The 15,955-nt window shown below is 41.6% G+C and overlaps 1 protein-coding gene across 2 annotated transcripts in view; it reads right to left on the bottom strand.

Annotated features, from left to right (window-relative positions):
• snrka (SNF related kinase a) overlaps positions 1 to 15,059 on the bottom strand; it is a 48,442-nt gene extending 33,383 nt beyond the window's left edge. Inside the window, exons 1-2 of one of the 2 annotated variants that reach the window (XM_041943197.1) lie at positions 14,956 to 15,059; positions 12,343 to 13,056 (exon numbers count right to left, since the gene is read on the bottom strand). In XM_041943197.1, the coding sequence (XP_041799131.1) occupies positions 12,343 to 12,931 (589 nt within the window). In that variant the 5' untranslated portion in view covers positions 12,932 to 13,056; positions 14,956 to 15,059. Of the gene's footprint in view, positions 1 to 12,342; positions 13,057 to 13,877; positions 14,083 to 14,955 lie in introns of those variants that run through there. The other variant, XM_041943196.1, reaches the window with a different exon arrangement.
• Between the last annotated feature and the right edge of the window lie 896 nt (positions 15,060 to 15,955).

Here is a 15,955-nt window from a genome sequence, read left to right as displayed (position 1 = left end):
GACTAACTGAAGCTCAAAAGGTTTCAAGCAAGTGAAAAGTGCGTCTGTGCCAACACTGTTTTGAGGACGGTTTTCAAGGATTTTTTCCTGAGCGATTCCAAATGTTAATTGTATCGCTGGGGCATATTTCTCCCCCTCGTCCTGTCAGTGAGAAAAAGAGCAACAGATGCTGAAAGGAACCGTGGCACATAGGAGCAGCCAGGATGCATCGATGCAGACAGCACATCGGCGCGTCACTGATCAGAGGAAGATGTGTTTTGGTGTGAGAGAATATAAAATACTACACGTATGTGTGTATATCTGTGCACATGTTGGGTCAGTGTGTGCAAGAGTGACTGAGACAATGAGAGAGAGGGCAAGACAGTAAGCAGAGAGGATGGAGAGGAGAAATACGCGAGTGATGAGCAGAGCTGCTGTTGTTGAATATGGATGAGAGCCAGAGCCCCAGAATAAAGTGTAGCTCTCTCCCAAGCATCTCCTGCCTCATGTTGTTTTATATTAGCATGATGGCTGGGGGCTTCTCCTCTGCTCCGGATATGGAAGAGACTAAAAAGTCTTTAACTCTTAAACTACTAACATGATCAGTAGTTAATAAGCCAGTACTTTCTCAATTAATCATCCAGTTGATTAACTGACAATTCCCCAGAACCCAACGTGACATCTTAAAATGGCCTGTCTGACCAAGCCCTTAACAACAAGAAATATTCTGTCTATTGTCATACAAGGAAAGACTATACAGTCATGCTAACAGCTCTATGAGGCCGTCCACTGGCACAACAGTGCTTGGAGCAAAATGCGAACATCAGCATCTGCACATGCTCACAATGAAAACATGCTGATATTTAGGCGCAGTGTTTACTATATTCATTATCTTAGTTTAGCATGTTACCATGCTACATTTGCCAATTAGCACTAAAAACCAGTGGTGGAGAGCAACAGTATTTTTGGCTTTCTTTCACCAATGCTAAACACAAAGTATAGCTGTGGCTGATGGGTATGTCTGATTAGTATGTCATTAGTTTTGCAGTTATTTGGTTATTAACTGAATTTGGACCTGATGACGGTGCCTGATAGACTTAGGTTACAGGTCATTGTTATGCTTTCGTTAGTATATAAACACCTGAAAATAAGACTTGTTGTGTTTTCATGATCTTAGAGTAAGCTCTTCATATCTACAAAGAGAGTAAGTCTTCTTTCACTGTGTCTATCGTGTTGTACTGCCATGTTTCTACAGTAGCCCAGAATGGACAAACCAACAGAGGCGGAGACCCCAAGGGACCACAAGCGTACTAACTCACACCTGGCTCACTCACAGCAGTATTTGTTACTATAGCAACACTGCCTGACTCAAATTAGAGAATGAAACGGGCCTCTGTCAGGCCCTCTGGCAAATCTGTCCACACATATGCACTGGCACACAACACATGGCAGCCCTGCACGTCGATATTTGTCTGTAATCTCTCTGTCTCACAGTCTGAGGAAGTCAAGCATGTAAGTCTACAATTACACATTTCACATTTACATTTTAACGCCGGAGTTCACTGCCTAACCTCCTGGAGGTGTAGTGGGACTAAGTAGGCGAAACACTGTTGAAGGGAGGTTTCCACCTGATGACCCCCAGAGACGTGTTAGGAATCACTGCTCTTTGGCATGTATAGAGGCAGATTAGAGCTCCAAGGTTCTTCACTGAGAATGAATCCTCTTTTTGAGCACAAGTATCTTGTGTTTAAATTAACTAAGTGGCATATACCCAAGTGATTTACAAACAAAAGAAGCTTGAATTCATATTCACACCAGTAATGTATGCAGTCAGCGATGACTACAACTCTCTACTATGCTCTTCTTGTACAAATACAATGAGGAGTTGAAGACTATGAAAATAGCACTTTCTGTATTCCCATCTCAGCGTCAACAAACAAACAATGCTCTTAGAGGAAACAGGAAGGGGAGAACCCAGCCCCTCTTTCCTCTATCCTCCTAAACTTCCCTTCCCCCTCCCCTACTCAACCCTACTCTACTTGTGCTTAGATTTGATTCCTTTGTTTTTAGAACTTGGTATTTCTCTACAATCACACACCTCTATCCACTATTATTAATCCACCTTTGCTAGTTATCATTCTAGACTCCTGCACCCCCATCTTCCCCATCCCTCACACCAGGTATCTCGCTCCTTCCTGATCTTCAACTCATCTAAATTCTCCAGGCAGTGGCAAAATCTCTTCAGTTGGGTTACGGTACTTGACCTTTAACCACCACTCTCAGCACTTTTTTCCCTCTCTCACCTTTCAAAAATTGTCCAGCTTGGTGATGTTCCCAAGCCCCCTTCCCCCAATACACACACACAAACACACACACACAGATACATCTGCGATCTCCAGAACATCCTCTCCTCCTCCTCCTCCTCCTCCTCCTCTCTGTATTACAGGGGCACCATGATGCTTTAATTAGCGACTGTGGGATTTGTCTCTTGGCATCTTTTCCTCTCCTACTCTGCATTCAGGCGTTTTGCTCTGATAAACCACCAAGCAGCTTGCAATGACAGCAGTCACAGTCCCAGTGACAGGGAGCTGTGTTGAACAAACTGGACCAGATCAGCACTGGGAAACACTATAATTAATAGTTTTAAGGACTTACAGTGTAGCTTTTCTTGGTACTAGTGAGTAACAGCACTAAAATTTTCGAGAGTCCAGTGTTGGTTTTACAGTGTTTACAAAACAATTCCATTTAGGAGCTGTTCTGAGGAGCTTTCAACCATATCACTCAGTCCTCACAGACAGTCTGCTCAACTGTCCTGGAACTGTAGCTATTCTGTCTCCATGTTTCTGAGCACTTGTGGGATTGTCAAAGCAAAGCAGGGATTTCTGGCAACTTCACCTTCTTGCAAGGTGCACAGAGAAGTCACAATGCATCTGACAATGAAGTTGTTCTTTACACCACAAGTTTTTGCTGCGTTTCTGGGATTGTGTCAGAAATCACTGCCCATTCACTCATACCTGACTCAGTGCGGTAAATTGTGATTTTAGATACTAATGGACCATCATCATTTCTGACAGCTCACTCAACACTAACACTGTGGAATTGTTGGTACAATAATAAGTGTGCACATGTCATGAACAACACTTTTTTGATCCATTGCTAGAATTTTCAATACTGTATTGTGCATAAATCTCCCACTTTGGGCACTCAAATAAAATAGCAGACAGTGGACAGTGTGCATAATGCACTGTGTAGTAAATAGGGTGTGAGTTCAGACACAGACTAAAACTTCTCATTCACGTTGACTTTAGAAGTTGAGGTTCACAGTTCATTCTTGACTTTAGAAACAGCAGTCAAGAAAACTTCAGGGTCCATTTAGTAGCAGTTTTGGAGCTTTTGACCACATCAGCATATTGACTTTGCTCAGTTGCCATGAAACTGTAGACGTTCAACTTTCGATGATTCTGAGCACCTCTAGGATATCTCATCTCTATTGCAGTGCTTTATTTATTCAAATAGAGAAGGACTAGGTAATCAAATCAAGTTATTTTAAGCATGCAGATGATTCATGATTTTTTTTACTTGATTTTTCATGCACAGTAGCAAAAAGACCAAAATATGATTCAAATGTGTATTAATAATTAACAGTAGTCTTGAGTAGGCTTTATTAAACAACAAAAAAACGTGATAGCTCATGTCCAAGAATAACACTAGAACAACTTACTACCTTACAAGACTGTTACCATAAAGCAAATATAAATAAAATCAAAGTCTCATAGTCCTGCTAATGTTCACTTATTAAGCAATCAGCCATTTCAGTCTGATCTTAAAGTGGTCTGATCTGAATCTCTCCTGCCACCTCCTCCACACTCCTTCTCTCTGCTGAATGATATACAATTCAAGAAACTGTCAATTTAAGTACTTTAAGGAGGGAATCAACTTCAATTCACATGTCAGTGTGAGTTTAACAATAAATATATGTAGCTAGTCAATCCCACAGTCATTAAAATGGCCAGATTAACATCTTTGGAGCAACAGCAGGATCAGAACTGACTAGCCAGCCTGAAAGTTAATGAACATGTTAAACTGCATATCAACCAGTCAGTCAATTAGCACGCCAAACAGGCAGCTAGGCCTACCCAGTGGCCTGTGATGATGGAGTGATGGGCCTCACTGCACACAGCAGCACCACCTCTCATTTGTCATGGATCACTGAAAGGAATAATTACACCTAATCACCCCATTTCCCTGCCTGCTTACCACCCTTTCTCTATAGTGGAGTCATACTGTGATGACAATTAAACAGCAGCTCTGTCTTTGGTTAGAACTAAGGCCAACATCCTTTCCTTTCTTCATTCCCTGTCCTTGATCACTTTCTTCTTAAAAGGGGACACGTCCTTATTTAATCGGTGATTAGGAAAAGAACTAATAGAATGTGGCGGTGATAATATACTCTAAAGTCTTCACCACTTCCATGTCAACTGGCAGTGGACAGTGATACCGACAACAAATGAGAATACATTTGACTGATTCACTATGTGGTTGGCTCACCAAGTGCTCACAGTGCAGGCTGCTTTACCTAGGATGTGAACTTCTGGATAAGTCAGCCATAGAGTGGCTGTCCCACTCAGTCGCTCAGTGTGTGTATTAGTAGCATTAGTGTCAGATCCAGACCAGACATCTGCCAGCTCAACCTGGACTGTTGTTAGGGAAGCGGAAGGGAGTGGAGAAGATGACAGAGGAAAAGGCAAGCCAAATGAGATGGTCAAGGCAGAACGGAAACATCTCACACTAAGGTTGAAAACGGATCCTGGTGCAGTGTATGGCAACATGCCCTGTGTGACATATCACACACCTCTTCTGCCTTCAGCTGATAATTCACTGAAAAAAACAAGTCTGTGCAATGAATGAAAGTAACTCAGCAGCACCGGATACAGCTTTGCAATGAATGCGTGTGTGTGAGACAGTCTGAAACAGTGCTAAATGCTAACCTGGACGGAGACAGTTTTTGTTTTAAAATACTATTTTAAAAATGAAAACATTTTGTTGCCAGAGCCGTTTGTTTGTGTGAGGTGAATCAACAGTGCATGCTTGGAAGTTATAGTCTATCATGCACCTACAAATCATGCCTTACATCCAACACCAATTTCCACAATTCCTAGGGAACAGCTGCCTTTTTGGTACAGGGGAGCCACACCTCCTAATGCATGCTGAGGCTGGAGATCTATCCACAATTAAACTCACCACAATTCGCTGAAATTTCAACCAATAATTGTATTATTGTACTTATGATACAGGATTCTTGGTTAACTTAAAAATGTGGGTTTTCATAGCAAAATACTTTCTTATACAGATAGTAACAGTAATATTTCTATAATATGTAGAATGAGCTTAACCTATGAAATAAGTTTGGAAAATGTTATTATTTCATTAGGCAAATTAGGGAAAATTATACTCAGGCCCAGGTTTGTAATTCTTTTTCATCCCATATGTCAATAACAATAAAGTTCTCCCTTAAAGAAATTTCAAAATTTCCACACACTCACACACCAACACACACAGCAAAACATACCAAAACAATCTTTTCTCTAAGTGACGACTTACTTATCACCTGTAAGCAATGGGGGCTCTCATTCTGAAATTAAGTCTAGCAGTAGAGCCTCTGAGCATGTTCTCATGTCTTGAGACTGAGTGCAATTCACAACCTTTGCCACCTGTCACCCCATTCATTCATATGTCTCTCTTCCTCTGCTTGTCTGTCTCTCTTGGGAGCCAAGCTAGCTCTGACTAATCCCCACCAAAACTGACTGACAGCTGACCATTTGCTCTCTCAGCCGCGATGTGTAAGTAGGCCTCCATCCATCCTTGGCTTTCTATATACACAGTCATACAGAAGCATATCAGGATACCCACGGTCTTCTACTGCATTCTTAGGCTTTGAAATTTAAATTAATGTAAGACATGCAGGGTGCCTCAAAGTATGAGCAGCTAACCATTGTTAGAGTTAGGGGTAACAGTGAGACACCAGTTCAGATCTACAAGTGACTGAGGAGGCAGGGGTAATTCTGGCATGTAGCTTGCTCCTGATGGGCTTTTCATGTTGTACCTTATATGAAGAAAAAAAAGACAAGACCTGCCAACTGCCGCCATTAGTCATACTGGTTCTAATGGAAACAGAACATACAACAGGTGCTCCAACATTCCCATCCTCATTCCCATGCAACACTTGTGCACAGCCTTCCCTCTCCCTCGATATTCCGATTGTTCTCTGAGTGTCACCTCACAGCATTTAAGTGGGACACACACAGACACATTAAATTTCCCTCTGCAGTTTAACAGACTATACAGGTCCAGCATTTTCCAGCCACTTAATTAAGACTGGACCATCCACAGTATTCAGGAATAATCCTAAACACATTTTCACACCACTTCCATTCTGGTCAACGAGGGCAGTCACAGCAACACAACCACGTTATACTAGACTGGGACTCCTGTGAACCAGTATGTCAGACATTAAGAGGAGAACATCATGGATCGAACTGCAGAGCTAACCATGTTTTTGTAAAGCAACAAACAAGAAGGTTATTGCTTTGCAGTGTTAATGAACAAGACAAACCACTCCTCAGTTTGATTGCTCATTCTGGAGATACTTTGACTTTTAAATATCTTTGGTATGACAGATATTCGAAGAGTGCAGCACATCCACAACAATGATGCATATAGACATGTTTGGCCTCTATCAAGGTGAAAAGACACTGGTAAGTACAACTGTATAGCAGGGCCCAAAATTAAGATCCAACAGCAGAAATGGCCATGCTGGTAAGTGACAGTTTTGGGGTTCAAAGGGGAAAAACAAATGAATGGATGACATCTATTTTTAGATTTTCTCCTGTTCTTTTCTCCACCATCAAACAGTGTATGAAAATTAATTTAAAAAGTTTAATAAAAAACAACAAAAATTAAAACAGCTATTGACGCAATATATCTGCCAGTTACCATTATTGGCCAATATAGCTAAAAATTGAGGCCACAGTTGGTAAAGCACAGGTGTAATTAATAAAACAAATGACATCTAGGTTGCATTTAGTTGGCTTCTGTCACACAATCATGGCTTACTGGGACAGAACACAGCCATTGTAACTGTCACCTATCAATGACACATGTGCTTTTCCTACGATGAGGTCTACAGTGAAAGAGGCTCATTGATTAAGGCCTGGTTACGATTATTATGAGAAAAAAAATACATAACAGAATAATTTTCTTGCATCTAAAAGAAGAGTGACCAGCCTTAACAGGCATCTTGAGAAAGTTAAAGTGCCATTGATTCTATGCAAGTGAGGGAACAAGAAGTAAAAGCGATCTGAGCCTTTATTTTAAAGCTCCCTATTTAAAGATTTCAAGAAGAAGAACACAAATCTTTGAAGCTGAATCAGCAATTGGTGAAACACAAATAAACTAAAGTCAAATTGCCCAATGTTTCTCTAAATAACTGGAAATTAATATTAGCCTGTTACTAATGTAGTAGTGAAGCACGGCTCAATTATTTCTACGGCCACCATGGATAGTACAGATTGGGAGGGCCGGGTCTTGTAAATTAACATGCTGATTAATAGTGAATGGGTTGTGGGTGGGTACACAGCAGCGTAACTTCATTGATTATTTAAATCTCCCGACATGCTGACAGGATCAGTCAGAATCTAATGTTAATTAATGTTCTGTGTTCTTCTACACATCCAAAAGGTCACACACAGCCCGGCTTCATACTGTGAAGTTGTTTGGAGTAGAGCAGCCATACTCCGGATAAATCCTGAGCTCCATCAGAGCGGCCCATAAACATTTATTTCAGAAACTTAAAGTTTAATTCTGGTCTTTTGGAGAGTTTCCTCTCTCCTGTCAAGTTCATAACTTCAGTTTTTAGCGTGTTGCTTAAATATCCCACAATATATGCTGCAGCGACATCACTGCATGCATGAAAACATTTCAAATAAGCCTTTGGAAGCAGCCTCTCTAATCATTTTAGTTTAAACACTTAAACATCAATACAAAACACAATAAAAAAGTGTCACACTCAAAAAACTATGTGCGCACTGTTATGTCATCCAGCTGCTACATGTCATCCTTCCTGATGAACCTGTTAGTCCAGACACAATTCCTACAAACCTTCAAATCAGTCAATCAGACAGGGTTACACAACACATAGTACTTGCACACGCCTCTCTGACACCTCTGAGTGACTGGAAAACTGGTGTACTAGAGTGTGTAGATTTGTGTCTGTCTGTACATGCACTTCTTTCAATCCTGGTTGGCCATTACAAAATGCCTCAGGCACAGAGCAAATTGCAGCTCAAAGACATATAAAAGGCAGCCAGGACTGTAGAGCATCAATGTGTCACACTCACAATCTAATGTGCAATGTGAATTTGACTATTGTTCTGTGTGCACTGTCCCAATCCAACCCAAAAAGAGGAAGTCCTCTCCTGACTGATTTGTAACATGAGTGTTAGCTGTCGTTCACAGGAAGACACAACTCTTCATTTGGCATCACACAGCCTCCAATTCACACAGTGGTTGTATAAATAAACTGCTAGCTCTGTACAACTACAAGCGTGATTCCAAAAATTAGAGACGCAGTGTTAAACTTAAGTAAAACAGAATGTGATCATTTGCTAATCATCTTTGACATATACTCAATTGAAAACAGTACAGACATTACATTTAATGTTTTATCTCATCAACTTCATTGGTTTTTGCAAACATCTGCTTATTCTGAATTTGACATACAGCAACATGTTTCCAACAAGTTGGGACAAGAGCAGCAAGACACTGGGAAAGTTGTGGAATGCTCCAAAAACACCTGCCTGGAACATTCCACAGGTAACCAGGTTCATTGGTAACAGGTGATAGTATCATGATTGGGTATGAAAGGGGCTTCCTCGAAAGGCTCAGTCGAGGCTCACCACTTTGTGAACACATGATTGTATTAAGGATGTTACTACATGGACTCAGTAACACTTCCTAACACTTCCACTTCCTTTATCGATAAACACAGTTTGTTTGCATTGCAAACGACTGCATTGTATTTTACATGCCGCCCCGACTTTTTTCGAATTGAGGTTGTAGAAACAATAACAAATGTTTCGTTTGGGAAGGAAAATCGTACAGATAATGAGGATGTTGCTCTTTGGCCCAATGCTAGGAGGCAGATGAATGAGTTCTAATCAAAGCAAGACAGTCTGTGTCAACACAGGACTGTGTAATCGCTGCATCCTGCTTCCCTCTCATCCTCTCCTGGCCCAGTCCAAACAATAGCATGGATTAACTGTTCTTCCCATCTTCTGCCAGCAGGCAACAGTAACCAAGGCTGCAATTAAGAGCCCCTCTGGCTGCTCTCTAGAGACACAGTTCTGATGCCCTCGTGGTGCAGACATCGAGGCCTGCCAAACAGCTCTGCAGGCCAAACAGGTTGATATGGGTCATCGATGGCTACAGCTCTGCATCAACTCTTAATAAAAGCTTTAACCTGCCTCCATGATCAGATGGGACATGAAGGTTAGATACCAAAATCTGTGATGAAACTAATTGTCATTGGTTGCACTGCACTTTATCCTGTCTCCATTGTCATTTATATGAGGAAGAGGTGCAAAGAGAAGGAATCTGGTTCTCAATTGTGTTATATATATATATATATATATTATCTTAAATGTTATCTCCCAAGAATACCTAAAAACACACTCCTGTTTGGTCTTCAAGTAACTTCAGTAGATGCAAAGGACTAGAAAACCAAAAGTAAACCTTTCTGTGGCCTGGGCTGCACATGTGCAAATGAGAAGCATTGCACTCAGTTTCAGTGCAACAAACACACAAGGCTAATGGCTCTGTCCATAGCATCACACACCCCACGACAGCCAAGCAATACTTGACTTAACTGCACAGAAGAGAACAGACAAAAAACACAGTTCCACAGAATGGCCATCAATGGCTCCAAGTACTCTCAACACAACGACTGCAGAGGGCTGTGGCTGTAGAGAAGAGCAAAAGTAGGTCCTATACAATTACTATCAGGTCCTATGAGTACATGACTCACAACAGCCACCTGGTACAGCACAAAGACTGTTTGGCCCACTAAACAGCCCTGCTCAGCACAATAAGTATAGTGAGCTGTATATAGACAGTGACTATCAATAATTCTGAGTGCAGGGTGACAAACAGCCTCTTAGCACAGCCAGTGCAGATGGTGGCACACCACAAATTCATGGAAAATTATGGAAACGGCATATTAAACAGCTCAACACACAACTCACGGGTTACATTTTGAACAAACCCTGTTCAGAAACATTCTCTGCTGCGTCTGTAGTTGCACTGGAACACACAACAACTGATGACTCCTGGTCTGAACTCGACTGTGCAGAAGGTCTAGCAAGAGGATAAACTACTTCAACACACACACACACCACACACACACACACACACACACACACGTTGGGCAAATATTAAATGTTGTCTAAACCAGTCACTCACGAAGTAGGCACCCTGTGGTGCCTTGAAGAGCCATAGGTACTGCAAAGTTTATTTTATCATTAATTTTTGTGAGCTTTTTAATAAGGTTTCATCATATTTTTAGAAAGCATCAACATTAGGTACCTTTCATGTTCTACTTTTAAACATATTAAACAGAAGGAAAACCTTGGCAGTTTTTCAGGCACTCTGAAGTCAGAAAAATAGCAACTGTTAGAGAAGGGATGGAAAGATTCGATACATACAACTGCTAAATCCCAGCCCTTAACATAGTCTGAGCCAACCAACAACTTAAAATCAAACTCTATACTACTTGACTAACAGCTTAATGGACAGATTCTGGCTGCTTGCAGCTTCTCAGTTCAAATTTCAGTATGTTGAAGACCAAAGATAAAGATGAATTACAGGATTTTGCAATAACTTGGAATTTCTGGGAACAAATGTCCCATTTCTTTCACCTCTTTTCTCTTGGAACAAACATTTTACTCCTCCTTGCACCCCGTATTATGAAATCCTACAGTATGCTGGTGCTAAATGGGAACCTGTTAAATTAAAAAATACACATTCAATAAATAACTACAAAATCCAGTTCTGTATGTCCAACCATTTCACAACTCACATTGCAGGTCAGTAATCTTACCATACGAGGTTACGTTCTGATTCATTATGAATAGCACAGTGCAGTACTGCAGAGCAATATACTACCTGCTTCGCTGCACAGGTAAAAAAAAAAAACCCATCATATTGAAGTTCTTAGGGTAAGTGAGAGTGTGTGTATAAAGTTAAATGAGAAAGTAATCACAGTTTCCTCATTGCCTCTGCCGCACCTCTTAAGTTTGTAAGAACCACGAACGAAAATGGAGAAGCAAATAATAACTCGTTGCCTGCATTTGAAAGCATTTCCTACACACATAAACAATCATGAGACCAATTTCAGACTCCTTCAGGATTAGCACCCCATGAACAACCACACCGGCCGAAAAACAAGCTTAACAGAGAACATCTCATTATCCAATTCAAGAGCTGGACTTAGTCCCATGTTTGTGCCATCCCTAAAACGACCTGATGTGACAGACATCATATCAGTCATAGAAGGACACACAATCTGTCTGTCTGCACTCTGTCAGACCTCATAGAAAATCAATGAGCCAGTTAATTTAGTGCAATGGGACACCCACAGACATCAGTACTAGTAGAGCTGACCTTGTAGCACACAGTCTATGGTAGGCTGCAAAATGATCAGTGTCAAGTACTGTCAGCAGCACACTGCTACTGAACACACAGCATGATATTTAAAAAATGCCCAACTCTGCCTATTCTGTTGCACAGGGCCCTGGTACATGATTGATGTCTGGTCTGGATAGAGGCTATCTAAACACAAAACAGGCCATGCTGAACACGTGTTCAGGCTCTGGATACAACCTAACAGCCAAGGTGTTACAGCGAGGCGTGACCAGAATGTGTGAAATAGGTGCTGGTCACTTTGCCAACCTCATTACACCACTGTGCTAAAGCTGGATTTAATATGACTTTAACAGATATCCTGTACAGTTTGATACCAAACTGTTCTGACACAGAGACATGCTTTTTGGTAGGTGAGGGAGTTAATAAGTCCACTGGAAACTGAGTCTGTGCCATGGACCTGGTCAATCCAACTTCACAGAATCAATGGATCGTACAAATTAAAATACCAACTGTGCCTGTGTGAAAGCACCAGACTTTCATAAATGGGCTGAATCTAGCTCACATCCTGTCTGGCAGTACTGCACCATAACACTGCCATTTTCTAATTAACACTGTGACTCATTTCATTACTTTAGCATCATTCATCAGCCTACATGTTTTGCATACCTACGGCTGGAGCATCGTACTCATCTCCGAGCAGTATTTCCGGTGCAGAGTATGCCAGAGATCCACAACTGGTTGTCAGTTTTTTCCCTGGCTGAAACTTGTTACTGAATCCAAAGTCTGTGAGCTTGACCAGCCCTTGTTTCTCGAAGAACACCACATTCTCTGGCTTGAGGTCCCTGTGCACCACATGTAGCCGATGACAGTAGGAGATAGCATGGACAATCTGGGCAAAGTATTTCTTAGCCAGCTCTTCATTCAGACCTTCCTCATGTTTCATGATGTAGTCAAACATATCCCCTCCATCGCCTAGCTCCAAGATGAGGTAAAGCTTGGTCTGAGTATCTATCACTTCATACAGGCGCACAATATTGGGGTGCTGGACCAGCTTCATGCACCGGACTTCCTGGAAAAGGTGCCCTGTGGCCACGGTGTCCAGCTTAGTCTTGTCGATCACCTTCACCGCCACTTTCTCCCCAGTGAAGACGTGGCGCGCCAGCTTGACGACGGCAAAGTGGCCACGGCCCAGTGTCTTGTCCAGGTCATACAGGCCAGCGATCTTGCCATCATAGCCCCGCTTGAAGCCTGCCATAGCTGGAGAGGGCGAGGGGGAGAAGGGAGCCCCCACTGTAGGCAGGGGCAGGTTGGCTGAGTTATGTGGGTCCAGCTTAGTTCAGTTCATTGAAGGCTGAAGAAGAATCCCATGGCTCCAGCTTCCTAAATGATACAGAATTATAGCAATTTCAATAACCACTGATTAAATTACACATCATCAGCTGATCATAAAACTGCATGAAACATAAATGAATCCAAATTAAAATGAAAACATTTCACCTCATTGTAATATCTGTCAGATAGTACTAATGTGCCTGCCCTCTCCCTTAATCAAGAGTGAAGCACTGAGCAGAATAATGCTCGGATATATTACAGATTGAAAGATGTTCCACTAAGCGTGCTGAACAAAGATTTTGCGAGCAATTATAATATATACGTTAGCGCAGTAAAACTTCATACCAAAAGCCCCAGCTTGCTAAATAATCAAAGGAGGCGTTGGGCTTGTTTTGACAGGATGGCTGCTGTACAAACGTTAGCTAATTTATCCTGATGTGCTGCTACGATGAACCAAGAAAAAGTTTCCTAAAACTACAATAACAGGCTTCCAATAAGTCGCTTGTTTAGTCAGCTGTTCTCCTACCACAGCTGAGTCTGACAGGCTAGTCCAGAAGTCAGCTGCATAACGGGCCCAGCGGTAGCACAAACACCTCACGCTAGCCGAGCGTTACCAGGGGCTAGCTCGTTGTTCATTGATTGATCAACGTTAGCTTACTCTATGACTAACACTAACTGCTTTCGTTCCTCAAGGCTAGGACACCGCCCACTATTTTACAAACCCACCCAACGACAATCTCTACATAAGCACATTTAGCAGTGTGACAGAGCGTTGGTCTTACAGGTACACAGGTGCTGTTTTAAATATCACACAGCTAGCCCTAGTTAGCATGTAGCAAGCTAAACTTACTACGGCTCGCTCAGCTCACCTCTCCAGCTTCTCTTCGGTAAACATAAAGCCCAGAGTCCGGTCTTTACCGGGTACTTTGGGTCCGTAGGGTGATCTCTACTGAAGCTTATCACAAAATATCAAAGAAGACGAGGGTGGTACCGCCTCTTCGAGATGACCGCGGCACACAGAAGGTGCCTATGCCCAGGGTTCATCCGAAAAACGAGGCATTGCATCGTTGGCAACGGCAGCCCTCGGAAACGTTGTATCCTCCCAGCCGAGGCGGTGGGGCAGTGATGCTACGTTCAGGTGCTGAAAAAGTGTCGAGATTTCCAACACCATCAGACATTTGCCAGAATTACCATAGGACATCATACACGTGTTCGAAAATTATGCCCACTGTTCAAAAGATGCGCATTACAAATGGTTAATGGATTAATTAATTCATACTATACAAAGGCAAATGTTTCCCAATAATTTTACCAAAAGGTGGATTAATATTTTTTTCAGAACCAACACCGCCATATATATATTTTTTTCTTTTTTATTTGACCATTTTGTTATTATTGTCCGACTAAAGGCGCCTAACTGCACTTTAAGCTGTAGCCTATGTATTCACAAATTGGGAGCAGAGAGGTAGATCCTTACGAGGACCACTGAAGGCAGCAGAGGAGCATCACCAACCGCATTCGACTCTGACGTCAAACAAAGTCTTTTGATTGGGAAATGTTGCTGTAGCATTAATCTGTTTACACAGCAATAAATAATATAATAAGTAACATAATATAATAAGTGACTAATTGATAAAGGAATGGCAGTTTGGCCTCAATGAAAGGGAGAGTTTTATGTTTGGTGCGTTGTCAGATATGCATAGCAAGATGTCCAATATGTCGTCCACAAAGCCTGCAGTTTAAAACAAGGCGACAACATCCGACAGCACTAGATGTGGCGTTCATCCTTAAACATTTGTGTTTCATACCGCAAGATTCACACACTCTACGTCTGTGTGCGATAGGCCCACTGCCTGTCACTGTTGGTCGGGCTTCCCAATAAACGGTGCACAGTGACATCTAGTGACAGACGGAACAGACATTTCTGTTGGCCTTGAATTGACTTACCAGAGTATATTCCTTCTCTGACTGGGTGCCAAGCGCGACATAAAAAGAAAAACGGGGTCTAGGTTTGGAGGCGTCGCTTGCTGTTTGCACACAGATGAAGAAATGTCACCCTGCAGCCAAGTCTGAGTTGCCAATATGGCGCGTTCCCTCATTATATATTTTCTGTTTCGGTTTCACTCTCTCACACAAGTCGGTAGGATAATGTTATTAGTATAATTAAGGAATAAAACTGAAAAAAGAGTGGAGAAACATAACAAATGTAGGCGCTTCTAAGCAGCCATTATCAATGACACAATTAAGTAGTTAACATCCTAGCATGCTCTGTGCTATCTTAAAAATGTTGATCAGATCCAATTGACTTGGATTTGAGAGCAACACCTGACTGAGAACATCTTTTGAAACAATGGTGTTCATCCTTCCAGTAGACTTCAGTAGACAAGAGCAAACAAGAAGCTCTAAAGCGACTCTGCTGGCATATCATGGACCTGTGCCTTATTAACACCCTTTATATTATTTTTATCCTTCAATTTGTCATCCATCTTATCATCTTTAATTATGGTGACCTGAGCTATCATTATAAAGGCCCTTCCTTTAACATTTTTTGCATATGAGTATTTCAAGTAGGTCTAATGATTGTGATACTAACTGTACATGTAACGGTGCTTGCTTTTCTTTTTTCAAACTCAAGATGGGAGTATTGCTTTGCATTTGATGTCGGCACACTGCTCTCCAGACAGAAATTGGAGTTGCTTCTCCACAGATTTGTAAGAGTTTGCTTGATGGAGGAAATCTAAAATATATGTTGTTGTTGTTGTTGTTGCTTTGGATCTTTTGCAAAATTATTAGCTTATTATCTCCATTCCTTTCTGGGACAAATACAATGAACCCACTCAGAACTTCAGAAAAAAGGACTATCCAAGACTGACAAGAGAGTCACAGTTCTTCATTCAATACTATCATAATGAACCTAAATCATTTAATTTTGATCATAACTGTTACA

The sequence above is a fragment of the Chelmon rostratus genome, chromosome 8, assembly GCF_017976325.1.
Source record: "Chelmon rostratus isolate fCheRos1 chromosome 8, fCheRos1.pri, whole genome shotgun sequence".
Taxonomy (NCBI): Eukaryota; Metazoa; Chordata; class Actinopteri; order Chaetodontiformes; family Chaetodontidae; genus Chelmon; species Chelmon rostratus.
The sequence above is the reverse complement of the archived record's forward strand: the minus strand, read 5'-3'. Positions and strand labels throughout refer to the sequence as shown.